This window comes from Melanotaenia boesemani, chromosome 14 (genome assembly GCF_017639745.1).
Source record: "Melanotaenia boesemani isolate fMelBoe1 chromosome 14, fMelBoe1.pri, whole genome shotgun sequence".
Taxonomy (NCBI): Eukaryota; Metazoa; Chordata; class Actinopteri; order Atheriniformes; family Melanotaeniidae; genus Melanotaenia; species Melanotaenia boesemani.
The window spans coordinates 33,945,005-33,972,838 of NC_055695.1; the positions used below are offsets into that span (position 1 = coordinate 33,945,005).

A 27,834-nucleotide genomic window follows, 5' to 3' on the forward strand; every position below is an offset into this window, starting at 1 on the left:
ACTGGTGGAAACCTTTTGCACTATAAGAATTTTGACATATCACATGGGAATACACAGTAAATCTAAAAAAAAAAATAAAGACTTCAAATTAAAAAAGTAAAAATCAATTTACTCACAATTTTGTTTTGGGTCAGGCTTTAAAGGGTCAAACATCTTGGAATGTGTTTCATAGTTACTGCTCTCAAAGTCTTTTGAGTCTTTATTTTTGCATTTTTACCAGGGCTTGAAAAAGCTGCACACTCTCCACATGTACAACAACCTGCTGGAGCGTGTTCCCCGGGGCTTGCCTCGACGAGCTAAGACCCTAATGCTGCTCCACAACTCTATCTCCGAAGTTGGCCGCAATGACCTGGCCTTGTACACCCTGACAGAACTCAATCTCAGCTACAACAAGCTGACCAATGCCAAGCTACACCGCGATGCCTTCAGGAAGCTACGTGTGTTGGAAACCTTGGATCTGTCGGGGAATGCCCTGCATGCAATGCCTCTGGGTCTCCCTCGCAGTCTGCACCTTCTTGAAATCAAGAACAACCAGCTGACTTCCATCCCGGACGGCACGCTGACGGGAATGGACAAGCTACACAAGTTGGTCCTGAGTCACAACCAACTAAAACTGAATTCAGCCTACCAGGGAGCCTGGATGGAGCTCACTGCTCTCACGGTGAGTGGCTCAGAGAGACCAATATCACACCATAATTAGCATGTTTTGTAGCCCTAGTCCACAGTGTAAACATACATGGCTTTTTAGTAATCTAATTACTCTTCAACTTAAAAAATAGAATTCTATCCATTTTCAGATTTATGCAACAAAACATCAAACTCAACACAGAATCTGTTTTCTTTGTTTTGTAACTAAGACAGGGCTGCCAACTCTGAATCCATGCCAACTCACGCCGTTAGATTCATTTGAGAGGCTTCACGCTCTCACGCTAACAAAGAACAAATAAATAATTAGGTGGGAATGGGCCTACGATATGATGGTAAATGGTCTGTATTTATTTAGCGCTTTTACCGAAAGCTCTTAACAATATACATCACATTCACTCACTCACACACACTGATGGTGGAAGCTGCCTTGCAAGGCGCTCAATCACGACCCATTAGCATCAATTTGGAGTTTGGTGTCTTGCTCAGGGACACCTCAACATGAGCTCGACAGGCCAAGGATCGAACTGGCAACCTCAGGCGGTTTGTTTACTGTTCAATGATCAGTCCGACAAGCAGTGATGAGCGGAGATATTTCAGCTCCACAAACAGCAACAATGCAGTTTGATGTGTGTGTGAAGCCAACGAACTTCATTAAACATCAGATAATTTAAGGAGAGGTAATGAGGCGAAAGAGAAGAGGAGGAAGACAGGTGCAGCTAGGTTGGAGACAGACGTTACTCCAAGTCCTTTGGTGCTGCAGGCAGATAATGTCAAGGTACTATCACATAGTATCCAGGTACTACCAGGTACTATCCAGGTACTATCAGGTAGTATCCAGGTGCTATCAGGTACTATCAGGTACTATCCAGGTGCTATCAGGTACTATCAGGTAGTATCCAGGTGCTATCAGAAGGGTAAAATGTGGAGCTGGTAGATCCTGTATGTGGAGCAATGTCACTGGCTTTTGGGGAAATGGTTTACGTCTGCCTGCTGCTGGTTAAAGTTTTTGTGTTTATGTTTAAACAACAGGAGTCTCTGCAACATTTAAAACTAAGGCTTCCTGTTTAGTTCAGATGTGCCGTAATAAAGATCAGCCACATTGCTGACAATGGTGGTTGAGCGCCTTGCATGGCAGCTTCCACCATCAGTGTGTGAATGTGTGTGTGAATGGGTGAATGTGATGTTCGTGTAAAGTGCTCTAGAAGAAGAAGAAGAAGAAGAAGAAGAAGATTTTTATTTGTCATTATACACAGTGCCGAACACAGGTACAACGAAATTGTTTCCAGTACAACCCGTCCGAGACTAGACAGCAACAACATGTAGACACAACAGGAACAGGCATACTGAGGCAGCAGCCGCTGAGGCAGCGCGCCAATGTATTAGAGTAGATATAGAAGGAAAAGATAACATTGGGGGAATAAGATGTGGCTGGGGAGAAAAAAAAGGCATCACCACACTGGGCCTAAGGGCCCAGTGTTGAGATACAGAAAAAACCTCCTCGGTACATAAAAGCACATAACTCAGACATTCACAACATCAGAAACATGTGGCAGGGTGGGAAAGGGGTCTCCCATCACAGCAAGTGCGGACGCAGCTGACATGAGCGCAATCCAGTCGACCCGCCGCCTGGGAGTGGAGGGTGGGGGGGGGAGGAGACGACCAAGGCAGTGAATCATCGGGGGAAGTGTATCTGTAGTGGTGTATGTGAGTGTGGTGCTTGTGTGTGCGCAGTAAGTAAGTAAGTGGGCATTTGAACTTTTTCCCAGTCCTCCATCTCCAGTCTCTGCCACCTGATGATAGTGGGGCGTCCTTGGGAGCTGATCCAGGAAAAAGTCCATCGCCCATGAGGAGGGTGGGGGGAGGGTGGGGGGACTGAGCATCCGTCAACAAGACATTCCAGGAGAACTTTATAACCAGCCATCCAAGGCATCATTCCAGGTACCGCGCTATATAAATACAGAGCATTTATAATTACCATAACTAAAACAGAAACAATAAATAATAATAATAATAATATGGTTGTAATATACTTTCTGAAAAAAGGTCTCTTTTTTGTGCGTTGTCAAGAAAAAGGTAAAACATACAAATAAAGAAATTATAATTGAATCCAATGTATAAATTAACATGGATTTAAGTTGAATATCAGATTATTGTGGTAAACGCAGTCAGGTAACATCATTTTGATCTCACATGAATTTGGAGGTTTGTTTAAAAATCCAACATAATAAAATTCATATAGTCAGGCTTTACTCATATTTATTTATATTTACAGAAATACATTATTATAAGTGATTGTTGGAAACAATAATGTTTAAATCAATTATGTTGAAATTTGTTCTTCAGTAAATGTCACTGAGTCATGTTTTGTATTGAATTTGCAGCCTGACTGGGAACATGGGAACTGTCTGACTGGGAACTGCCTGACTGGGAACTGCCTGACTGGGAACTGCCTGACTGGGAACATGGGAACTGCCTGACTGGGAACTGCCTGACTGGGAACTGCCTGACTGGGAACTGCCTGACTGGGAACATGGGAACTGTCTGACTGGGAACTGCCTAACTGGGAACTGCCTGACTGGGAACTGCCTGACTGGGAACATGGGAACTGTCTGACTGGGAACTGCCTGACTGGGAACTGCTTGACTGGGAAATGGAAACTGTTTGACTGGGAACTGTCTGACTGGGAACATGGGAACTGGCTGACTGGGAACTGTCTGACTGGGATTTGCCTGACTGGGAACTGTCTGACTGGGAACATGGGAACTGTTTGACTGGGAACATGGGAACTGTCTGACTGGGAACTGCCTGACTGGGAACATAGGAACTGTCTGACTGGGAACTGCCTGACTGGAAACTGTCAGACTGGGAACATGGGAACTGTCTGACTGGGAACTGTCTGACTGTGAACTGCCTGACTGGGAACATGGGAACTGCCTGACTGGGAACATGGGTACTGACTGACTGGGAACATGGGAACTGTCTGACTGGGAACTGCCTGACTGGGAACTGTCTGACTGGAAACATGGGAACTGTCTGACTGGGAATATGGGAACTGCCTGACTGGAAACTGTCGGACTGGAAACATGGGAACTGTCTGACTAGGAACATGGGAACTGTCTGACTGGGAACTGCCTGACTGGGAACTGTCTGACTGGGAACTGTCTGACTATGAATATGGGAGCTGTCTAACTGGGAACTGTCTGACTGGGAGCTGTCTGACTATGAATATGGGAGCTGTCTAACTGGGAACTGTCTGACTTGGAGCTGTCTGACTGGGAACTGCCTGACTGGGAGCATGGGAACTGTCTGACTGGGAACTGTCTGACTGGGATTTGCCTGACTGGGAACTGTCTGACTGGGAACATGGGAACTATCTGACTGGGAACATGGGAACTGTCTGACTGGGAACTGCCTGACTGGGAACATGGGAACTGTCTGATTGGGAACATGGGAACTGTCTGACTGGGAACTGCCTGACTGGAAACTGTCGGACTGGGAACATTAGAACTGCCTGACTGGGAACTGTCTGACTGGGAACTTTCTGACTGGGAATATGGGAGCTGTCTGACTGGGAAATGTCTGACTGGGAACTGTCTGACTGGGATTTGCCTGACTGGGAACTGTCTGACTGGGAACATGGGAACAATCTGACTGGGAACATGGGAACTGTCTGACTGGAAACTGTCTGACTGGGAACATGGGTACTGTCTGACTGGGAACTGCCTGACTGGGAACATGGGAACTGTCTTACTGGGAACTGCCTGACTGGAAACTGTCTGACTGGGAACATGGGAACTGTCTTACTGGGAACTGCCTGACTGGAAACTGTCTGACTGGGAACATGGGAACTGTCTGACTGGGAACATGGGAACTGTCTGACTGGGAACATGGGAACTGTCTGACTGGGAACGCTGATGGAAAAATCTTATATTGACTGTATTGATGAGATAGTGACTATCTGTGAAAGAATGATTCTTACCATAACCCCTTTCAGAGGACACTGTTATTTTTAGGTCAACCCCTGGGAGGGAATACAGTTCTAAAAACACATCAAAGGACCTCATTACTCACCTGCTGTGGTCAGTCAACATGAAAACAGACTCTGGAGTTCTGCACCAGAGGATGAGACAACCGTTTCCCAGGGGGGTGATGGGGTATATAAAGAAGTGTCCTAAGTTAAGAGCCAGTTCTAACACTGTCGGCTGGCCTGTGTTCAACTTGTTTTCTGGCTGTGCTGTGAACTCCTACAATTGCAGTAAACAGCTGTGTCTTCTCAACGATCTGAGCGTCCGTTGTCCATTGAGAATTTTTCTAACAGACTGGCTGGCTGGGAGCTGTGTGACTGGGAGCTTTGTGACTGGGAGTTGTGTGACTGGGAGCTGTCTGGGAAATCACCTATTGTTGGTGCTTTTGAATAAGATTTATTACCTTATAAAATATCTAACCTGGAAAAGGGAAAAAGGGGCTGTTTATTATTATTATTACTGAACTACTTCATGCAGTGCTTTAAAAATAAGAGTGAATCAGAAAGTGGGCCTGCGATGGACTGTTACCTGTCCAGGTGTACCTGCCTCTCGCCTGCTAGTTGCTGGCATAGGCTCCAGCTTCCCCGCAACCCTGAGTTGGACTAAGTGTTATAGAAAATGGATGGATGAATCAGAAACTTGTCCAGCCTGCATCTTATAAGATCCAGAGTAGAAAAAGTTCTCAATCAGACGGGAGGTACAATACCAAACATGACTCATGTGTTTACTGGTGTATCCTAGCAACTGGCTTTTTGCATAACAATCATATATAGTGAACCTTTCAGCACCACTTTAACGTTGTAACAATTGTTTTCAACAACTGTTTTATTTTGATGTTCCTGCTGGTACTTTGAAGACCTATTTGTATACCTTTTTTATATGTTGTTACTACTAAGTGCTGTATTTTCCGATTAAACTTGCACAAAATGAGTCAAAATGAGTCTTATGTCTAGCTGTCGAGTATGAGACAAACTTTTGGTTAGTCCCTCCAAATCTCACTCCAAGGATTATTGAAAAGTTGGCAGCTCTGAGTTAAGAGTTCCAGATATCAGTAAAAATGTTCCACTTTGTTGATTGTAGACGCTGGACTTGTCTGGTAACCAGCTGACGTACATCCCCACTGACCTGCCCGAGTCTCTGGAGTACATTTACCTCCAGAGTAACCGCATCTCCAGCGTTCCTGCTTCAGCTTTTGAAGGCACTCCGAACATCAAAGGCATCTTCCTCCGGTATGAACCTTTTCTATTCAATAATTGTTCTTTTTTCTCTTTTTAAAAACCAAATCCGAACTAGACTGCATGGTGGTGTGGTTGTTAGCGCTGCAGCCTCACGGCAAGAAGGTCGCTGGTTCGAGCCTCAGCTGGGGGCAGGTTTGAACGTGGGGGGCGGTGGTCTTTCTGTGTGGAGTTTGTATGTTCTCCCTGTGTATGCGTGGGTTCCCTCCGGGTTCTCCGGCTTCCTCCCACCATCCAACGACATGATGTTAGGTTAATTGGTGACTAAATCCACCCTAGGAGTGATTGTGTGAATGGTTATTTGTCTCTCTGTGTTGGCCCTGCGATGGACTCCAGCTTACCCGTGACCTGTAATGGATCAAGCAGTTTAGAAAATGAGTGAGTGAGCAAACCAGAACTAACTCTGCTCTTGCACTAGTTCAAAACAGGCTGACAGGTTTTTGTGGGAATCTCTTTGGTGTCTCCTTCAATATGTTTCTCATTTATTTGTAGTAGTGTTGTCGTAGCACTCAGCTACAAAAACTGACAACTAGCACAGATCCAGTCCAGTTCGGTAGCACAGGTCCGCTACTACTACTATTATTATTATTATTATTATTATTATTATTATCAAAGGTTGAAACCTAATTGGTAGTTTTCTAATCCTGCAGTCTTCATCAAAACAAATTTCTTTTTAAGGAAGTGATCAGAGTCCAAACTCTGATTCTGATCAGTCTGATTAGATCCAGCAGGAAGGTCATCCACATCCACACAGACGTCTGTCTTACATCATTTTCTGGAACTGTTTTCATTTAGAGGAGAAGCTTTGACGAATGTTTCATGCTAGAACTTCTTGTCTTCATCAGATGTGCTAGACTGAGGTTGTGGTAATTCTGCAGAAAGACCTAAAACCTGCTATGTTCATTCAGAGGATCAACATGAAGTTAAAATTCATCCAGTTCAGTTTAAAAATCAATTAAACACTTTGATGAGCTTTGCTCAAATGAAAACAGCACTGAAGAAATGCTTTAATGACGAAGTAAATGGCTTAATTACTGACATTTTTTCTTAATTAAATTAAATTTAAATGGTGACAACATTCCCATCTGAGTGCAGCAGAGACGTAAAGAAGCCTAAACACACGTGGGTGACTTGTCAGGGAAACTGACTTTCGGATCGTTTTCAGGTTAATTTATTTTCTTTCATCTTGCTGAGATTTTGCCCGACAGTTAAACCTGACTCCAGCCAAAGGTTAGTTCAGGTTAGAGTCTGTAGGTGCAGGCTTGAGATGAAAGTTAATTCAGGGCAGCACAATGATGCAACTGGAGCTTTGTGGTTTAATTCTTAGCAATTGTTTAATGAAGTATTTCCTTGACAGATTTTACATCTGACCTCCATATTCACTGGTCTAAACCCAACATTGATGGTTTGGAATTAATTGTACAAAACAAACAGGTGTTCAGCAGATGTGGACTTTCATTTAGAAACTTCTTTGTATCCTCATGAAGACAGACTGTGGCCATCTTAGAAAATCCATTTTTTCTTTTACTGTGTTCAGCTGTGATACTTTCTGTTTCTCTCTTGAAAATGGTATAAGAAAAATAAACCAAACACACTGTCAGCCATCTAAAAGATGACTTTGGTATTAAATAGGTGACACTTAGAAAAGTGAACCTTTATACCCAAGCATCCCATGTGTTTCAATCAGTAGAATTCACTGCTGGACATTCTGCAAGCTTCATTTTGTAGAGTACTGCAGCGTCACACCTAATCTCTCCATCTCCTTTAACTTATGTGAATTCAGGAAGTTCCTAAACTTTAGTTTATTTCGCATAGTGCAGGCTTACAGCCACAAGCCCTGCAGCTGAATGCAGCACTCAGACAGGCGCAAAGAGGCTGTGGATGTGTGCTTTCTGTGCCTTTGTGCTTCATGTTTATAAGTCTCTGTCAGGCAGCTGTGTTTGTCATGTTTTTCGTATCAACTGCTGCCAAATTTAGTTTTTTCTACTTTAAAATCCACTTACACCAGAAAATAAAGCACAAGAGGGAGTGCAGTTCAGGTGAGCTCTGTTCAACAAATGGACCCCAGACGAAATTACACTCACCATTCTTCTGTTTTTCTTCAGGTTTAACCGGCTGTCTGTAGAGTCGGTGGACGAGAGCTCTTTCTCACATCTTTCAAACCTACAAGTGCTGGACTTCGGTACAGGCAACACAGACATTCCCCTTAAAGGAGATGAGATAAACGGGAAGAAGATTAAGGACGAGCAGGAAACATAGGACACACTTCCAAACACTGACACTGGACTGCATTGAATCAAGGACAGAAGCAACATTTAAAGGAAAGAAGGAAATGAGAATTTCATTTCTCATGGCAGTTTTTTTATTTTTATTTTTAGTTTTAGAGTCTTGTGTTTCCAGTATAGAGGACCAGATTAAATTATTTTCCATGTTGTGTGCTGGGTAAGGTTGCATATCTTTCTAAGTAAATTCCAATTTTAAAGACTGACGGGCATCTGTCACCTGATCATGGTTTTATGTTTTATTCTTAACAGAAATAAGAAAAGTCTTCCATGTGAATGTTTCTGATTCAACCCCCAGAATGTGAAGAGAGAGAAAAAGCAAAGATCCATCCCACTGTTGTCATACCCGATGTTTTTGATTCTCTTCTCTTTTCTAGATTATTCCATCATCTCCTGTATTTACAGTGTATTTGACTCAAATGACTGTAAAGCAGTTTGTGTTTTTAAAATTGAAAGTGGGGGGGTTATGCAAAATTTTTCAACTGAATGCCAAAATTAACAGGACATTGTCTATCAGCACAAATGCTGCTGCTTCCTACAGCGTCCTTCTATAATTCCTGCAGTATCTTTTTCTAATTCCTACAGCATTTTTCTCTACTTCATGCAGTATCATTCTCTGCTTCCTGTAGCATCCTTCTCTACTTCATGAAGCATCATTCTTTACTTCCTGTAGCATCCTTCCCTACTTCACGCAGCATCATTCTTTACTTCCTGTAGCATCCTTCCCTACTTCACACAGCATCATTCTTTACTTCTTGTAGCATCCTTCCCTACTTCACGCAGCATCATTCTTTACTTCCTGTAGCATCCTTCCTTACTTCACGCAGCATCATTCTTTACTTCCTGTAGCATCCTTCCCTACTTCACACAGCATCATTCTTTACTTCCTGTAGCATCCTTCCTTACTTCATGCAGCATCATTCTTTACTTCCTGTAGCATCCTTCCCTACTTCATGCAGCATCATTCTTTACTTCCTGTAGCATCCTTCCCTACTTCATGCAGCATCATTCTTTACTTCCTGTAGCATCCTTCCTTACTTCATGCAGCATCATTCTTTACTTCCTGTAGCATCCTTCCCTACTTCATGCAGCATCATTCTTTACTTCCTGTAGCATCCTTCCTTACTTCATGCAGTATCATTCTTTACTTCCTGTAACATCCTTCCCTACTTCACGCAGCATCATTCTTTACTTCCTGTAGCATCCTTCCTTACTTCATGCAGCATCATTCTTTACTTCCTGTAGCATCCTTCCCTACTTCATGCAGCATCATTCTTTACTTCCTGTAGCATCCTTCCCTACTTTACACAGCATCATTCTTTACTTCCTGTAGCATCCTTCCTTACTTCATGCAGCATCATTCTTTACTTCCTGTAGCATCCTTCCCTACTTCACGCAGCATCATTCTTTACTTCCTGTAGCATCCTTCCCTACTTCACACAGCATCATTCTTTACTTCCTGTAGCATCCTTCTTTACTTCACGCAGCATCATTCTTTACTTCCTGTAGCATCCTTCTTTACTTCATGCAGCATCATTCTTTACTTCCTGTAGCATTCTTCTTTACTTCACGCAGCATCATTCTTTACTTCCTGTAGCATCCTTCTTTACTTCACGCAGCATCATTCTTTACTTCCTGTAGCATCCTTCTTTACTTCGTGCAGCATCATTCTTTACTTCCTGTAGCATCCTTCCTTACTTCACGCAGCATCATTCTTTACTTCCTGTAGCATCCTTCCTTACATCCTTCTTTACTTCATGCAGCATCATTCTTTACTTCCTGTAGCATCCTTCTTTACTTCATGCAGTATCATTCTTTACTTCCTGTAGCATCCTTCTTTACTTCATGCAGCATCATTCTTTACTTCCTGTAGCATCCTTCTTTACTTCATGCAGCATCATTCTTTACTTCCTGTAGCATCCTTCCTTACTTCATGCAGCATCATTCTTTACTTCCTGTAGCATCCTTCCCTACTTCATGCAGCATCATTCTTTACTTCCTGTAGCATCATTCTTTACTTAATGCAGTATCCTTTTCTACTTCATGCAGCATCCTTTTTTACTTCATGCAGTATCTTTTTCTACTTCCTGTAGCATCATTCTTTACTCCATGCAGTATCTTTTTCTACTTCCTGCAGCATCATTCTTTACTTCATGCAGTATCCTTCTCTACTTCCTGTAGCATCATTCTTTACTTCATGCAGTATCTTTTTCTACTTCCTGTAGCATCATTCTTTACTTCATGCAGTATCTTTTTCTACTTCCTGTAGCATCATTCTTTACTTCATGCAGTATCCTTCTCTACTTCCTGTAGCATCATTCTTTACTTCATGCAGTATCTTTTTCTACTTCCTGTAGCATCATTCTTTACTTCATGCAGTATCTTTTTCTCTACTTCCTGCAGCATCATTCTTTACTTCATGCAGTATCTTTTTCTACTTCCTGTAGCATCATTCTTTACTTCATGCAGTATCTTTTTCTACTTCCTGTAGCATCATTCTTTACTTCATGCAGTATCTTTTTCTACTTCCTGCAGCATCATTCTTTACGTCATGCAGTATCTTTTCCTACTTCCTGTAGCATCATCCTTTACTTCATGCAGTATCTTTTTCTACTTCCTGTAGCATCATTCTTTACTTCATGCAGTATCTTTTTCTACTTCCTGTAGCATCATTCTTTACTTCATGCAGTATCCTTCTCTACTTCCTGTAGCATCATTCTTTACTTCATGCAGTATCTTTTTCTACTTCCTGTAGCATCATTCTTTACTTCATGCAGTATCCTTCTCTACTTCCTTTAGCATCATTCTTTACTTCATGCAGTATCTTTTTCTACTTCCTGCAGCATCATTCTTTACTTCATGCAGTATCTTTCTCTACTTCCTGCAGCATCATTCTTTACTTCGTGCAGTATCTTTTTCTACTTCCTGCAGCATCATTCTTTACTTCATGCAGTATCCTTCTCTACTTCCTGTAGCATCATTCTTTACTTCATGCAGTATCCTTTTTTTACTTCCTGCAGCATCCTTCTCTTTTTCCTGCAGAATCAGTATCATTCTCCACTTAATGCAGTAACCTTCTTTACTTCATGTAGCATCTTTCTCTTCTTCTTGCAGTATATTTTCTACTTCCTGCAGCATTATTCTGTACTTTCTCCTCTATTTGTGCTGATTTTGCTGTCTCTGTAGTGCAGAAGTGAGTCTAGATTATACTAGTACCACACTAACTGTCCACGTAGAGACAATAGTTCTCTTTCTAGTAACTATAATTTTGAAATCATTTTACATTGAATGAGTGAATTTTATACTTTTGCATTAGACATTTCTTTAATCTTTGACCATTTTTCAACTGAATTGTTGCTTGACGTTGCTGCATGCCCGGCAGTTGCCCAATTGTTTTTTTGGATAGAGTAGTGTTTGGCATTAGTTTAGAAACAGTGTTAAACATGGTAAGTGTTTCTCCAGGTTTTCATCCATTTTTAATTTCTCACAGTTAGAATTTTGGGATCAGACCAGCAGCAGTATATTGTTGTACAACCCATGCATTGAATGAGGTGTGACAGCACAAACAGCTAGAATGAGCACTAACTGCTAGAAATGTTTGAGGAGGATGGTTTGATGGATGTTTAAGATGGTGAAAATATGCCTTGGATTAGCTCGTACTTTAGCTCCTCCATTAAAATTCCCCCTCACTGCTTCTCTTGACTGACTGAATAGCAGGTTATTATTCTTGCACTCATCTTGACAACTGGTAGTCAGTCAGAAGAAAAATCAAGTGAGCTGATGTACAAACTTCCACACTCTTATAAGCAGTAATGAATGTGCATCTGATTATTTTATGTACTTTTTCTGCCATGTGCTTGCAAATGAAATACTCCAAACATAAAAGCAATATCAACATATGTGAAGCTTAAATCCATCGTGCTGATCCTCCAGTCCTCCTGTTTTCTACAGAGATATATTTTTATATGATATAAGCATCCTCATTCTATTGCACTCACTATATTACTCTGAATACTGTCACGCTCACATACAGATGTATTGTATTGTCTCATACATTAAACATTCACTGAACACAGCAATAGATTATTAGAAAAGCTGAATAAAGACGGTTTCCTTACATTCTGCAGAATGTGAGTAACTTTTCTTTAGTTTCTCTCCCACAAGGTGATGATGCTCAAATGCTCAAAACCAGTTTATCTCCAGTATAAACAAATGACATATTTAGCATGAAAACATTGATGAATATATCTTATATTATGACCAATACAATGAAAAAATCTCAGTATGGATTTGCCAACAGGGCAAACACATCTCACCTCTTATCACGAACTTTCTGTGTGAAGGTGTGTTTGAATAGATTTACAGTAATGGAGCTAATCAAATCACTCATCAGTAAATTCTAACCTTCATGTGGCCATGCCGGCAATGATTAATTTTTGACGCCATTACCTCACGAATCTCGTCTTCACGTAACAACGTAACTTTTTTCCATTATCTCCAGAAATCAGCCTTCTGTTTTCTCCAGATGCTAGAACTGGTTATCACAAGTTAACCAGAACAAATAGACTCATTTGAGTTTATATGAGTGTTTACACGCAGTAGTTTGACCTTCAAATGGATTGTCTGGATGCGTTGGTCCAGTTTTGAGAGCTTTGTTTTCATGACATTGATCAGACTAAAGTGTTTACATGCCTTTTCTAAATGTGGCGTTGGAATAACACAATATCTTTTTTTTTCCTAGTGACCTGTCAACGTGCTTGATGTGGGAACAATTGTATCCTGTCATGATTGCTGCTCTGCTGAGCCTGCACTCCCTTCAAACAAGCTCATCTGCTCCACCTGGAGCGTCTCTTGTTATCACACCAACCTTAAACCCTCTCCTGTTCATGCTTTCTTGCCAGATGGTCAGCCATACTCACACTGTTGATATCAGTTACAGAAAATATACAGATTTGTGCTAAGGGTTAGCTAGTCAGTGCTAACATTTGTATGTTAGAAAGCCACAAAAAACCTTAGAGTGTACAAATATGTAGAAAAATGGGTTTTGTCCTGCATTGTTACCAAAATGATTGGACTTATTTTTTCCCGAGGAAAGTATGATCTAAAACATCCTTTCAATAAAATAACTGAACAGTGGAAGAAATTTACATCTATAAGTTTAGTTATTCAGCTGTTCAAATGTTATTTTAACCAGGTTGAAACATCTATTAGCTGTTTTTACTCAGTTTAAGTGTCAGAAAGCACCAAGTACTCCAGAGGCTGTTCAAACACACCACCACTGAAATCTTTTCTACACACTGAAGTTGGAACATGGCCATTGGGGAAGGTGGAGTTTAGTTTTTCCCAGCCAGCCGAGCACCACTATCTCTGTTAAGGCAAAATTAATCAGTTAAACAAAACTTTCATTTTGCCTTCTGATCATTCAGTTTAACACTAGCAATCCTGTTTCACCTGTCACAACACAAATGGCTGTTTGCAGAGTACTAGTATAAAATATACAACTTAAACACTCAACACGTTCCCTACACACACACATATATATATATATATATATATTATGAAGTGTATATCAAATAAAAATGAGTTAATACCACTCTGCCATTCACACCTGTATTCAAAGATCTGAAGGTCAGGTGTGAGTTAATCGTCCAGGTCAACAGCAACGATGCTGGGGGCAATAAATTGCTTTCCTTGTACTTTCAGGCATGCTCAGCATTAAAATGTCTGACAATAATAAGCTGAGTGATGAAGATGCCATTAGAGGAGTCCTCTGTTCCCATCAGCATAAACACAACCCATCAAGGAGGCTATACGTTGGTCTCAAGGCCATTCATGTCAATACTGCAGTGTTCTTTGCTTTTCTTCAGGTGCCGTGGAGGAACTGGAGGCTTCTTCCTGTCAGAAACCTGTCGAACGCCCTCCTCCAGCTGCATAAGCCGGGCTACGTCGGGTGGGACGAGCTTGTGTTTGACTCCAGATGAAGGTTGTTGGCAGGTACCATTGTTGTTGTGGCAGTTCATCACAGGTGGAGTGCTCATTGGCATTTTTGTCTCGCAGATCAAAGGTACCTGTGGGCCAACATGCAAAGGTCAAAATTAGTGCTGGGCAACGATTAAAATTTTTAATCGTGATTAATCGCATGACATGTGTTACGCGGAAAATGTCTATTTCCCTTTAAAAGAAGGCCTACAGCTATATAAAGAAAATACAGTAAATTTTGGTTTACAAACATCAGGGGTGTCCAATCTGCGACTCGGGAGCTGCAAGTGTCTCTCTGGACCTTCCACAATGCCTCTAAATACGTGTCTAAAATATTTTTTTTTAAATCTATCTTTCTTGTCATTAGGTTGGAAACCAGGGACTTTTTTTCTTTTACTTTACATCATCTTCCACAAATATCTACATCCCTTAAAAGAAAGTCTGTTTATTCTCTTTTTAGAAAGGTTTTATGTTTTTCTTTCTTTTAAAACCTAAAAATGGAAATAAAAATGTGGTTCTTTAAAAATAACAAACATCCTATGGTGGTTCTTCATTAAAATATATATTAAGTTTCCTTTTTGAAAAGTCTGGTAACATCTGCGTCTCTAAAGGAGTTTTATTTAGCTGGCTGAGGGAAAAATGGCTCTTTGGATTGGAAAGGCTGCAGACCCCTGCACTAAACACATAAACAGGTTTAGCAGCAGTTTTCTCTTTAAACACCAACAGTTAAAATATTTCTTCATATATAAAACCACATATTTATGAGAAAGAAGGATGAAATGTTCAGGATTTACTAACTAAAAGGTAAAAAGTCAGCAGGATGGATTTAAAGCTGTGAAGCTGCTTCCTTCTAAACACAGAAGGAACAATATGTGATGAATATCAGCATCAGGTGAACAGACAGAAAGCAGGATGAGAATCTCACAGCTTCTAGATGGTGAGGAGAGAGAAATATTCACAATATGCACAATAACTTCCATCCATGCACCTTCACTGCTTCATTATCCACATTTCTGGATATAAATTCTCTAAACTTTCATTCTTAGCTTGACTGTTTAGCTTCACCTCTGCACCTGCAGCCTCCGCTACCGGGAGTTAAGGGTTAACATCTGGTTTCTGGGTGTAGCGTCAGGTCTGTAGATGTAACTATAAACATGTGTGGTATCCACAGAAAGTCCAGAATCTCAGCTACCAGCTCAGTAAAACCATTTCTATCACCAACAAACACAGTTAAGACAACAAACAATTCAAAGCCCAGGTACACAAAGTCCGAAAAATACATAAACACAGATGATGTTTCCCCATGAACACGAACAAACGGCTCCTCTACTGAAAGCTCACATCTCACAGATTCCACAGCTGGAAGTTTCATCTTAATATGACCAAGATTCACCGAACCAGAGGCAGAAGAAGACCCGATTTATGCTGTAGAAGTCAGAAAGCATGTCTTACCTTTGCTGTCTTGCATAAATTAAAACCACATTTATAAAAAAAATCTAAATAAATAAATAAAAAGTTTCTCGTTGTCTTTTGGGAGCATTTTTTCCGTCTAAAGATCATTATATTCTGCCATCTGCATGGGTTTTGAAAAAGAGAAAAAAAAAAACAAAAAACAAAAAAAAAACCTTAACACGCGATTAAAAAAAATTAGCGGCGATAAATAATCGTGTTAACGCGTTAACGTGCCCAGCACTAGTCAAAATGTTTTAATTATATAGTTTGGATGTATTATCTAAATTACACCTCCACTTAATAAATTAACAACATTTGAAAAGGTTTTCAGTTCAGGAGCTAGTACGGCTCAGTGAGGGGCTAGCCACTCGTCATGCAGCGATTAAAACTCACTCCATCTCCTTCTTTCATGAAGTCTTTCCTGCAGATATGTGCCATGATACCCGTGGCCAAAGCATCTCCCATTACATTCACCATTGTGCGGAATCTGTCTCTGTGGAAGAGGACAAAGACACATGTAATCAGAGATGCTACAAGTTTTGGGCAAATCAAAGTATAAAGATGTACATTTCTGTTCTGGTGAGATTAGCACAGATCTTTCTCCAGTAATGACAATGAAAACAAATACAGCTTACAATGCCCAGTCTACTGCAATGATGAGGGTGATGTCATCAGTGGGCAACCCAACAGACGTTAGCACAATCACCATGGTGACAAGTCCAGCTTGTGGAATCCCAGCTGCACCAATGCTGGCTGCAGTGGCGGTGATGCTGGGGGAAGTAAGTATGATTAAACTTGCAGCATGATGCCTTATAAAAACTACTGGTGTTGCAAAAGATCAGGAACAAATCAGGCTAAAAGGAACCATGCTGAGTGGGTATAAACATGAGTGGACAGCTGAGTACTGCTTATCAAACACACTGGATTAGCTGGTGGTGTGCAGGTGATCTCTATGAAAGCTGAAAGCATTCAGGTGTGCGTAAACACAATGCCAAGGAAGAAAGACATCAGCACTGATCTGGTAATAAATCAATTTTAAATCACAAGATTTATTTTGTCCACATGCTGCTTTTGCATTTTGGCTTAATTAATATGACTCAACGTGATATGTAATGTTTGCTTTTGCCTCATTTTAGACCTGCTAGGGGCCAGATTATTTTCTTTTTTCCTCTGTGCTTTTTCACGTGACTGTGTTGTTGTTTTGGGTGTGTTATACAAAGTGTTGTGCTAAAAAAGTAACTGGTTACAGTTACTAGTCACTTAATTCAAAAAGTAACTTAGTTAATTTGATTACTTACACCAAAAAGTAATGTATTATTGTATTACTTTTCAGTTACTTTTGTAAAAGAACATTCTTAAAAATTCTCCCATTAATATCCTTATAATTTAATTAGTGTTGCAAAAGTTATTTTTCAACAATAATTTATTTAAGTCAGCCCAGATTATTTAAAAAAAAAAAAATTAATAAAAATAAAAAGTAATTTAACAGCAGCTCAAAGACTGAATTTATGCTGCATGACGAGCCCCCATGTGCTTACTAGTAATGTGTTACTACCCAACTCTGGTCATATGCTACCGAGGTGGCAGTGGCGTCTGATCAGAAACAGCAGTGCAGTTGGAAATCCTTGCGGAGGTACGCCTTTGTTTTAAAGCCTTCTCTATTTTAGTATTTATTTTCAGGGTTGGGCTTTAAATAATGTTTTTTTATGGTACCTAGCCATGTTGTACCTGGGAACCCTTGCTGAAGTGACGAGGTGAAAGATTTAAATGTTTTTAATCTGATTTGGAGGTATAGCCCTTTTTATTTTCTCACAATTGAGTTGGTTTTATAAACTGGGTTAAATAGACTAACATTTTATTTGTTTTACAGATGGGCTTTATCCTGTTTGTACTGCTTTTCCATTTTTGTATGGGTTTCTATTTGTTTATTGTTGTTTATTTTTGTGTCTCTGGTTCTGTGCTGGTTCTGTGTTAGTTTTAGTAACCAGAACAGAAGGTTGGTTAACCGCCTGCTGTTTGGGGAATCTGCTTTTAGCTGATTTTATTCTTTTTTTGTGTCACTTCAGGCTGTGTGAGAGTTGTGCAGGGGAACACAGGTTTCTGAAATTTTTAATGTTTGTAAAGTTTTTGATACAGTTTTTAAAGTTTATGATGTTTGTAAAGTTTATATTGCAGTTTGTAAAGTTTATGGTTCAGTATGTAAAGTTTAGGATGTTGTTTATAAAGTTTATAACGTAATTAGTAAAGTTTATAATATTGTTTGAAAAGTTTATGATGCAGTTTGTAATGAAGTAAGTAAAGTTTATATTGCAGCTTGTCGCCTTTGTTTAGCCCTATTTCTATTGTGCCAATTCTCAACGTCATCTCAGGGTTTTACAGAGAAATCATTTCAAGCCAATTCATATGTGATACAGTCTGTATTCATACAAGCCAATCCATAAAAATAACAGTCTAGCTAAGGTACTAACTGATTACATTTAATCTTGACTTTGGTTCAATTCCCAGTCCTGGTCATGCATCAACATGTTAAGCAGTGTAAAAGGCAAAGACACCATATGTAGCATGTTCCACAGACCTGATGGTAATGATCTGGCCAAAATCCAGTTCGTAATTATTAACTTGTGCAATGAATATTGCTGCCACAGCCTCATACAGAGCAGTGCCATCCATGTTGATAGTGGCGCCAACAGGGAGCACAAATCGGATGATGCGGCGGTCAATGTGGTTGTTCTCCAAAAGGCACTTGAAGGTTATAGGCAAAGTGGCAGAGCTGAGGAAGATAGACAACAGAACAGAGGTCAGAGCATCAGATAGAATCCTTCTAATTTCTTCCTACTTTGCATAAACAAGTAAAAAGTTTTAAAGTATTTATTATTAAAGCTCAACTGGACATTGCTTCGATAGCAAAGAAAGATTTCCCTTGTCTGTCTTTTAACAAACTGCATCATTCTAGATTACCATGAGCATTTTCCAACAAATGCTGCTTCCTGTTTAATTAGTTTTATGTGCTACAGATTTCGCCACCTTACAGCGGTGGAGGAGTTTGTATCGTCCTGACGATTCTAGGAGCTATGTTGTCAGGGGCTTTATGCCCCTGGTAGGGTCACCCATGCCAAACAGGTCTCTAGGGGAGGGACCAGAGAAAGCGTGGCTCAAAAGACCCCTATGATGAGTTATATCAATGGATCCAGGTTTCCCTTGCCCAGACATGGGTCACCGGGGCCCCCTTTGGAGCCAGGCCTGGAGGTGGGGCTAGGAGGTGAGCGCCTGATGCCCCGACCTTTGACCATGGGGACCAGTCCAGCTCAGCTCGAAAGGGTGACATGGGCCCCCCCTCCCATGGGTTCACCACCTGCAGGTGGGGCCATAGGGGTCGGGTGCAGTGTGAACAGGGCAGCAGCCGAAGGTGGGGACCCTGGTGGTCTGATTCTCGGCTGCAGAAGCTAGCTCTAGGGACGTGGAATGTCACTTCTCTGGCGGGGAAGGAACCTGAGCTGGTGTGCGAGGTTGAGCGGTTCAGTCTAGATATAGTTGGGCTCACCTCCACACATGGCTTTGGTTCTGGAACCACTGTCCTCAAGAAGGGCTGGACCCTTATCCTGGAGTTTCTCCCATTGAGAGCCACCGAGCAGGTGTAGGCATACTCATTGGCCCAGACTTGGCGCCTGCACATTGGGCTTTACTTTAATGCTTATGTAGGCAATGACAGTGAGACCTGGAAGGGCATGATTGGGAGGGACGACCCTCCCCCGATCTGAATCCGAGTGGTGTTTTGTTATTGGACTTCTGTGCATGTCATAAACCCCCTTGAAAACACGATGTTGCATCTCAAGGGGCAATCAATTAAATAAATTTCAAATTCAGATGGAGAGGGAGGATGCCAGTCAGGCCAGGCAGACCCAAACGTGTTATGAGGGTCTGCTGGGAACATCCCCTGTCAGAAAGAGTTTCACCTCCCACCTCTGGCAGAGCTTCAACCATGTCTCGGGTGAGGCAGGGTACACTAAGTTTGAGGGGGCTGTGTTCTGTGCCTCTTTTGCTGAGGCAGCCAACTGGAGCTGTGGTTGTAAAGTCGTCTGTGCCTGTTGTGGCAGAAATCCCTGAACTTGTTGGTGGACACCAGCAGTGAGGGATGCCATCAAGCTGAAGAAGGAGTCCTATCGGGCCTTTTTGGCCTGTGGGACTACAGAGGCAGCTGATGGGTATTCAGGCTAAGCGGGATTCGGCTTTGGCATTCGCTAAGGCAAAAAAGTGTGGGAGCAGTTTGGAAAGGCCATGGAGAATGACTTCCGAACGGCTTTGAGAAGATTCTGGTCCACCATGCAGCGGCTCAGAAGGGGGAAGTAGAGCTCCATCAACACTGTGTACAGTGGGGGTGGGGGGCTGCTGACCTCAACTTGGGATGTTGTGAGCTGGTAAAGGGAATACTTCAAAGGCCTCCCCAATCCCACCAACATGTCTTCTGATGAGGAGTATCTAGGGACTCTGGCGTTGGCTTTCCTATCTCAAGGACTGAGGTTGCTGAGGTGGTTAAAAAGCTCCTCAGTGGCAAGGCCCCAGGGGTGGATGAGGTCTGCCCCCGGTCCCTAAGGCTCTGGATGTTGTAGGGCTGTCTTGGTTGACACGGCTCTTCAGCATTGCGTGGACATCGAGGACAGTTCCCCTGGACTGGCAGACTGTGGGTGGTGGCCCACCTCTTCAAAAAGGGAAACTGGAGGGTGTGCTCCAATGACAGGGGGATCACACTCCTCAGCCTCCCTGTTAAGTTCTAGTCAGGGGTCCTGGAGAGGAGGGTCAGTCGGATAGTCGAACCTCAGCTTAAGGAGGAGCAGTATAGTTTTCATCCCAGTTGTGGAACAGTGGACCAGCTCTACATTCTCTTCAGGGTCTTGGAGGAGGCATGGGAGTTCGCTGAACAAGTCTACATGTGCTTTGTGGACTTGGAGAAGGCGTTCAACTGTGTCCCTCGGGGACTCATGTGGGGGGTGCTCTGGGAGTATGGAGTGCCAGACTTCTTTGTACGAGCTGTCCGGTCCCTCCTCACAGGCCAACATGCATCAACACATCTGACTCAAAATTTAATTTGATTTATTCAAGGATTCAACATTCTCTCAAATTGTGCACAATCTCTCATTGATTGGTGTCAAGTATGTTGGAGCAGGGAAACACTGAAAATCTGCAGGACTGTGACCCTCAAGTACTGGAACTGGACTTCCCCTGCTGTATATAAACCAAAAACCATGGAAAACTGCCATGGGCCTTTTAACACTCTCAGGTCTTCCCACACAGACGAGATACTTTCAAAAGTGTTCTTTACTTGTCAGAAACATTGATATTTAATAAATGGTTTTATGAGTTAATCTTTGTTTTACTCTCAGGCAGCTTTTCTTTATTTTCTTTACCTGGAAGATGTCGCCAGGGCAATGAGCAGAGCTTGTAGGATTCCTCGGATGTAAACGATGGGGCTCTTCTTGGTGATGAAGAAGTACATGGAAGGCAGGATGAACAAGCCATGCAACACCAAACCAAATACCACAGTGACGGCATAGAAACCCAACTTTTTCCCCATGGCTGAGGGATCACTCATCTCCAGGATTTTGCCAGCCACCAGGAAAACAATGCCAAATGGAAAATACCTGAGGGTATGAGGACAGTCAGAGCTCAAAGTCAGCCAGTTTCTTTCTGCGGATGCTTTGTGTCTACTTTGCGAGTTGATGACAGGATGATAATATTCGGGAAAAATAAAGAGATAAAAATATTCTGGGTGCCTGTTATTTGGAATTGATCTTTCTTTTGAATTTGAGGAAAGGCTTCTTTGTAAATGCAGAGAATAATAGTTGGAAGAAGCAATGTTAGGCCTGGTACACACATAATGATTTATGGGCTGTTTTTGTCCCGATTTTGCCTCTTCCCGACCTCGGACGGCAAACGCCTGATCATAGTGAGACTTCAATGTCCAGTCATCATTTGATCTGTGGTGTGTTACGAGCCAATTTGTCCCGATAATCCTCTCCGAAACGAGTCGTAGCCAACAATTGGGAACATTGAACATGCTTAATATTTCAAAGCCGATTTCTAAGGAAAGCCAACAACTCGTGCATTCTGACTGCATGGATGGTGATAGGAATGTAGCCAATCAGAAAGCGAGCTGGGTGGGGAGCAAAGAAGTAAATAAAGTTTCTGTTCACGCCGTCTCCAGTCTGTTACTTTTTTCAGATCTGGCTTTTTCTGTTAACAATAGTCCCAAGACCACCATCATTCCCTCGTCCTGTATATCCTCTTCCATGCTGAGTGTTGAGTTTTCCGGATGTTACTATGTTTCTTCTTCTTTGTTTTTTGCCAGTTGTTACTATGGTTCTTCTTCTACGTTTGTCCGGCTCGGAGGACTAGATTGTAGATCAGTTGCGGGACAGCACCTTTATGTGTTTATGTGTTCTGTGATTACATTTTCGAGCACTCAACACACAATACAATCAAAACCAATTTTTCATCTTCACGTGTGAAGCCTCGACCAGATAAAAGTTCTCATGAGATTAAAAAAATAGTTGTGGCCTTAGTGATGCAGCTAAACATCAAACGCAACCAAGTGGACCATTCCTGTGGTTGATCCAAGCACTAATCAAGGTTGAACTCATTAACCTTCAACAACTCAGCAACCTGCATCTACTCAGCAAGCTGCATCAACTCAGCAACCTGCATTAACTCTGCAACCTGCATCAGCTCAGAAACTTGCAAGAACGGAGCAACCCGCATCAACTCAGTAATTCGCAGCGACTCAGCAACCCTTATGAATTCAGCAATCTGCAACATATATGAAACATGCAGCAATTTAGAAACCTGCAACAAATCAGCAACCTGCAAAAAGTCAGCAACCTGCATCGACTCAGCAACCTGCAGGGGTTCAACAGCCTGCATCAACTGAGCAACGTGCAGTAACTCAACAACCCGTAGTGAGTCAGCAACCTCTAGCAACTCAGTAACCTACTGCAACTCGACATCATTTCTCACTCCATCCTCCTGGCTAGACTCTCCTCCATCGGCATCACCCACACCCCCCTCAACTGGTTCAAATCATACCTCCCTGGCCGCACTGAGTTCATCCTGTTGAAAACATTTACTTCCCAGTCAGTCCCAGTCACCACTGGTGTGCCCCAGGGCTCTGTCCTTGGGCCCCTACTGTTCATCATCTACCTCCTCCCCCTCGGTTATATTTTTAGAAAACACCACATACATTTTCATTGCTATGCAGCTCTACCTCTCCACCAAGCCTAACTCTACTCTCCCACCATCCACCCTCACAGATTGTCTTCAAGAGATTAAGTCCTGGTTCACCTCCAACTTTCTTAAATTAAACAGCAGTAAAACACAAATGTTATTAGTAGGACCCAAATCTGCTCTCTCCAAATCTGACAGTGTCTCCATTCCCATTGATGATTCTTCCATTTCCCCCTCCCCTCAGGTAAAGAATCTGGGTGTCATCCTCGACAGCACTCTGTCTTTCACATCACATATCAATAACATAACCTGGTCAGCATATTTTCACCTTTGCAATATCAACCGCCTCTGCCCCTCCCTCACCCTTCACACCGCCGCCATAATCGTTCACAGTCTTGTCACCTCCCATCTCGACTACTGTAACTCCCTTCTGTTTAGTTTTCCCCAAAAAACACTTCATTAACTTAAGCTGGTTCAGAATGCATCACAAGAACTGCCTCCACCCGTCATATCACGCCTGTCCTGCAGCAGCTCCACGGGCTCCCCGTCACCTAGCGCATCCACTACAAAATCCTGCTGTTCACCTACAAGGCCATCCATAACCTCGCTCCTCCCTACCTTTCTGATCTCCTCCATGTCTCCATACCAGTCCGTTCCCTCAGCTCCTCCTCCTCCATCCACCTCACCGTCCCCCCAGCCCGCCTTGTTACCATGGGGAGCTTTCAGCTGCTCTGCTCCACATCTCTGGAACTCCCTTCCCCCAGACCTCTGGTTCTATACAACTGTTCAAATCCAAACTCAAAACACATCTGTTTAAACTGGCATACTCACTGTAATATTTCACACTGCTTTTATTATTGTTTTATGCATTTTTTAATTTATGAGTGTATTTATTGATTTGTTTTATTCTTGTGTTTTATCCTGTAAGGTGGCCTTGAGTGTCAAGAAAGGCGCCAACAAATAAAATTTATTATTATTATTATGTTTATTATTATTATTTACTCAGCAACCCACAGCAACTCAGCAACCTGCAACAACTCAATAATCTGCATCAACTCAGCAATCTCCAACAACTCAGCAACCTGCAACAACTCAGTAATCTCCAACAACTCAGCAACCTGCAGCAACTCGTCAACTTCTAGTTACTCAGCAACCTGCAGCAACTCAGCACTCTCCAGCAACTCAGAAACCTGCAGTAACTTAGCAGCCTGAAGCACCTCAGCAACTTTGTGACTCAGCAACCTGCAGAAACTCAGCAAACTCCAGCAACTCAGAAACCTGCAGTAACTTAGCAGCCTGAAGCACCTCAGCAACTTTGTGACTCAGCAACCTGCAGAAACTCAGCAAACTCCAGCAATTCAGAAACCTGCAGTAATTTAGCAACCTGCAGTAACTTAGCAACCTGGAATAACTCAGCAACCTACATCAACTCAGCAACCTGCAGTAACTCAGCACCTTCCAGCAACTCAGCAACCTGCAGGACTGAGCAACCTGCAGCAACTCAGCAACCTGCAGCAACTCAGCAACTTGTAGCAACTCAGCAACCTGCAGTAACTTAGCAACCTGTAGTGACTCAGAAATCTGCAGCAACTCAGCAACCTGCAGGACTAAGCAACCTGCTGCAACTCCGCAACCTGTAGTGACTCAGCAACCTGAAACAACTCAGCAACCCATAGCGACTCAACAACTCAGCACCATGCCGCAACTCAGCAAACTGTAGCTACTCAACAACCTGCAGCAACTTAGCAACTTCCAGCAACTCAGCAACCCACAGCAACTAAGCAACACGCAGCTACTGAGCAACCTGCAGCAACTCAGCAACCTCCAACAACTAAGCAACATGCAACAACTCAGCATCCTCTAGAAACTCAGCAACCTGCAACAACTAATCAACCCACAGCAACTCAGCAACCCACAGCGACTCAGCAACCTGTAGTGACTCAGCAACCTGAAACAACTCAGCAACCCATAGCAGCTCAACAACTCAGCAACGTGCCGCAACTCAGCAAACTGTAGCTACTCAACAACCTACAGCAACTTAGCAACTTCCAGCAACTCAGCAACCTCCAACAACTAAGCAACATGCAACAACTCAGCTTCCTCTAGAAACTCAGCAACCTGCAACAACTAATCAACCCACAGCAACTCAGCAACCCACAGCGACTCAGCAACCTGGAGTGATTTAGCAACCTGCAACGACTCAGCAAGCTGCAGCAACTCAACAATCTCTAGCAGCTCAGCAACTGGCAGTGACTCAGCAACCTGCAACAACTCAGCAACCTCTAGCAGCTTGGCAACCTGCAACAACTCATCAACCTGCAGCAACTCAGCAAGCTTCAGCAACTCATCAACCCACAGCAACTCAGCAACCTGAGAAAGTAAGGATGTGCAAACGAGAAAGTCAGGAAGCATAATGGAGAAAGTCAGGAAGCGCAAAGATGAAAGTCAGGAAGTCAAAGGAGAAAGTCAGGAAACACAAAGGAAAAAGTCAGGAAGTGTAACAGAGACAGTCCAGATCGCTATGGAGAATGTCAGGAAGTCTAAAGAAGAAAGTAAGGAAGCACAAAAGAGAAGGTCAGAAAGCATAAAGGAGAAAGGAAGTGTAAAGGAAAATATTATGGAAGCACACAGGAGCAAGTCAGGAGCAAGTCAGGAAGTGTAAATGTAACAGTCTGGAAGCGTAAATGAGAAAGTCAGGAAGTGTAAAGGAAAATATTAAGGAAGCGCACACAAGCAAGTCAGGAGAAAGTCATGAAGCTCGAAGCAAAAAGTAAGACTGAGACTGATGATGGTAGATGAGATAGCGCTCAGGAATGCTGGAGATCTGGTGGAGATTTAAAGGATTAAAAGTTGCTTTATAAGTGTGGTTCATTTATCATTTTCCTTTCTTTTTCTACCAAGTACAATTGTTGTGTTTCTATCTCTAATCTTGAATCCTAATATACTGTCCCATGAAATGACCTTTCTTGTCTCAAACTAAACTAAATGACTCATTTATACACTTTGGCATTGAGTTTTTGACCGACTTGCTCAAATACAACATTTATTACTTGTGAACAGGAGGAAAATCCACATTTCTTTTGTTAAAAGCTTTCTAATAAAATGATTACCATATAACAATGGCAACAATTCTCAAGACGGCCTCATTCAGACTCTGGCAGAAGTTTACCAAGGCGCTTCCATTGGGCCCCATCCTTCCCAACATAATACCTGTGAACACATATAACACAATCATGGGTGAAAGTTTAAATCAATATGTTTCAAGGAGTTTACAAAAGAACAGTGGAAGTAAAGAATGGTACCCATGGTGGCTGAAAATATAACGATTCCTAGGACATTCATCCCATCACTTGTTCCTTCACGAATCTTTATTAGCACATCAGGAGGAGGAGTCAGGTCAAGAGAAAAGTTCTGGATGTCAGTGTCATTATCGTCCTGGATGCCATAGATTAACGCCCGCCTCGTGGTGGACTCAGACCGGGCCTGGCTTGCAGTTGGTTTGGGTTTTACAATGTACTGGCTCTTTGTTTGATACTGTCACCAAGGGGAAAAAGAAGAAATATTAAAAAAAGTCCAATCAAAACTGTAAAAATTCTCAGTGTTGTATTTTACCTGCTGAAATGTGGCTTGGACCAAATTCGATGGGAACATGTTGCTGCAAGGCAAACACACATGTATTATAACATTACAACACAGTGTGGCTTGAACAGAATAAGAAAGACTGCCAGCAATCACATTTCACTTGCAAGGGATGTTAAAAGAACCTAACCAGCTTATTCTAGTATTCTGGGATTTATCTTGTCAACTCAGTCAAACACAGAAAATTCAGAGGCTTTGGGGCTTCATGTGTTGCTGTAAATAACTTTTCAGTGAGTCATAAGTAGCAGTTTCCAAACACAGCACTGCCATGGATTGGACAAGTAAACATGAAACAAAACTCCCCCATTCATCGGCATTTTTCACTTCTGTCAACAAACCGCATCACACTTACATGAACTATTTGTTGGTTTGCTTTGCTGTTGATGTGCAGTAAAGAAAGTAAAACTCCCAACAATGCAGATTTGACCTGCAAATGTAGATTGCAGAGCTGGGTCACTCCCAGAAAGTGCCTTTTGCCTCCTGATCCAAACTTTTACCCAAAACAACTTGGTCTGCTCCCCACAAAGTTCCACTCTGCTCTACTTTCCAGTAACTGTTTACAGAGAGACAGAATGCACAAAAGGCCAGATTTGGGCTAGTTTCCACAAAATGATTTCTTTTTTTCTGTAAATAGGTTTTGATTTCTAATGAATTCCACCCCCAGATGGCTAGTTCTGGTAGAGGTTTTCTTTGACAGTTCTGGTTCTGATACTGGTTTTCTTTCCTTGTTCTGTTTTTTTTTTCTTTTCTACCTTGTCCTGTCCAGCATGGTGGCAGCAGAATGATGGTCTGGCTGCTGTGGTGTGCCAAACAAATTTGCATAGCCAAGAGGAGCTTGATAAGGCTCTTCTTGATAATCTGATGTTTTATTTCTATATTTATTTAAATTTATTGTTTTATTTTATTTATTTGGTATTATGGAATTTATGTAATCTTACTGGGCCTGATCAGAGGGGACAGAAAAAAAGGACAATAATGGAGTGAAGTAAAAAAGTAAAGTAAAAGAAAGGAAGAGGAGACAAAGATCCAGCAGATAGAAGCAACGAGTTTCAATCCAACCTAACAGCAGACAACCAGCTGCTACACCTGTACAGAAACATAACAGAGAATTCCCTACAGCTTTTACAGGTAAACTAAGCAGACAATCATCAGGAGTTCCTAAAAAATAACCAAGACAACAACAACAACATGTATCACAACAACCAAAGTACCAGAAACACACACACCTGAACCAAAGCATCTCTTAGTGTATAAACACACTGGACACCTCAGTAACTGTCAGCAGGCAGAGGATGAGGAATGAGGAGGGATCAGAGATGAATGTGATCCTGAAAATATGACCACACTCTTCATTAACAA

At 42.1% G+C, this 27,834-nt stretch overlaps 2 protein-coding genes across 6 annotated transcripts in view; one reads left to right on the forward strand and one right to left on the reverse strand.

The window, feature by feature from the left end:
* Positions 1-12,309, forward strand: part of podn (podocan) — a 46,161-nt gene extending 33,852 nt beyond the window's left edge. For all 4 annotated transcript variants that reach the window (XM_042005628.1, XM_042005627.1, XM_042005629.1 and 1 more), the window contains exons 10-12: positions 221-661; positions 5,754-5,902; positions 8,014-12,309. In XM_042005628.1, coding sequence (XP_041861562.1) covers positions 221-661; positions 5,754-5,902; positions 8,014-8,167 — 744 coding nt within the window. In that variant the 3' untranslated portion in view covers positions 8,168-12,309. The remainder of the gene's footprint in view (positions 1-220; positions 662-5,753; positions 5,903-8,013) is intronic.
* Positions 12,310-12,351: 42 nt separating this feature from the next.
* slc1a7b (solute carrier family 1 member 7b) overlaps positions 12,352-27,834 on the reverse strand; it is a 78,513-nt gene continuing 63,030 nt past the window's right edge. For both annotated transcript variants that reach the window (XM_042005632.1, XM_042005631.1), the window contains 8 exons: positions 26,449-26,491; positions 26,139-26,370; positions 25,947-26,046; positions 21,024-21,257; positions 18,197-18,391; positions 16,257-16,391; positions 16,015-16,114; positions 12,352-14,258 (listed from right to left, as the gene is read on the reverse strand). In XM_042005632.1, the coding sequence (XP_041861566.1) occupies positions 13,998-14,258; positions 16,015-16,114; positions 16,257-16,391; positions 18,197-18,391; positions 21,024-21,257; positions 25,947-26,046; positions 26,139-26,370; positions 26,449-26,491 (1,300 nt within the window). In that variant the 3' untranslated portion in view covers positions 12,352-13,997. The remainder of the gene's footprint in view (positions 14,259-16,014; positions 16,115-16,256; positions 16,392-18,196; positions 18,392-21,023; positions 21,258-25,946; positions 26,047-26,138; positions 26,371-26,448; positions 26,492-27,834) is intronic.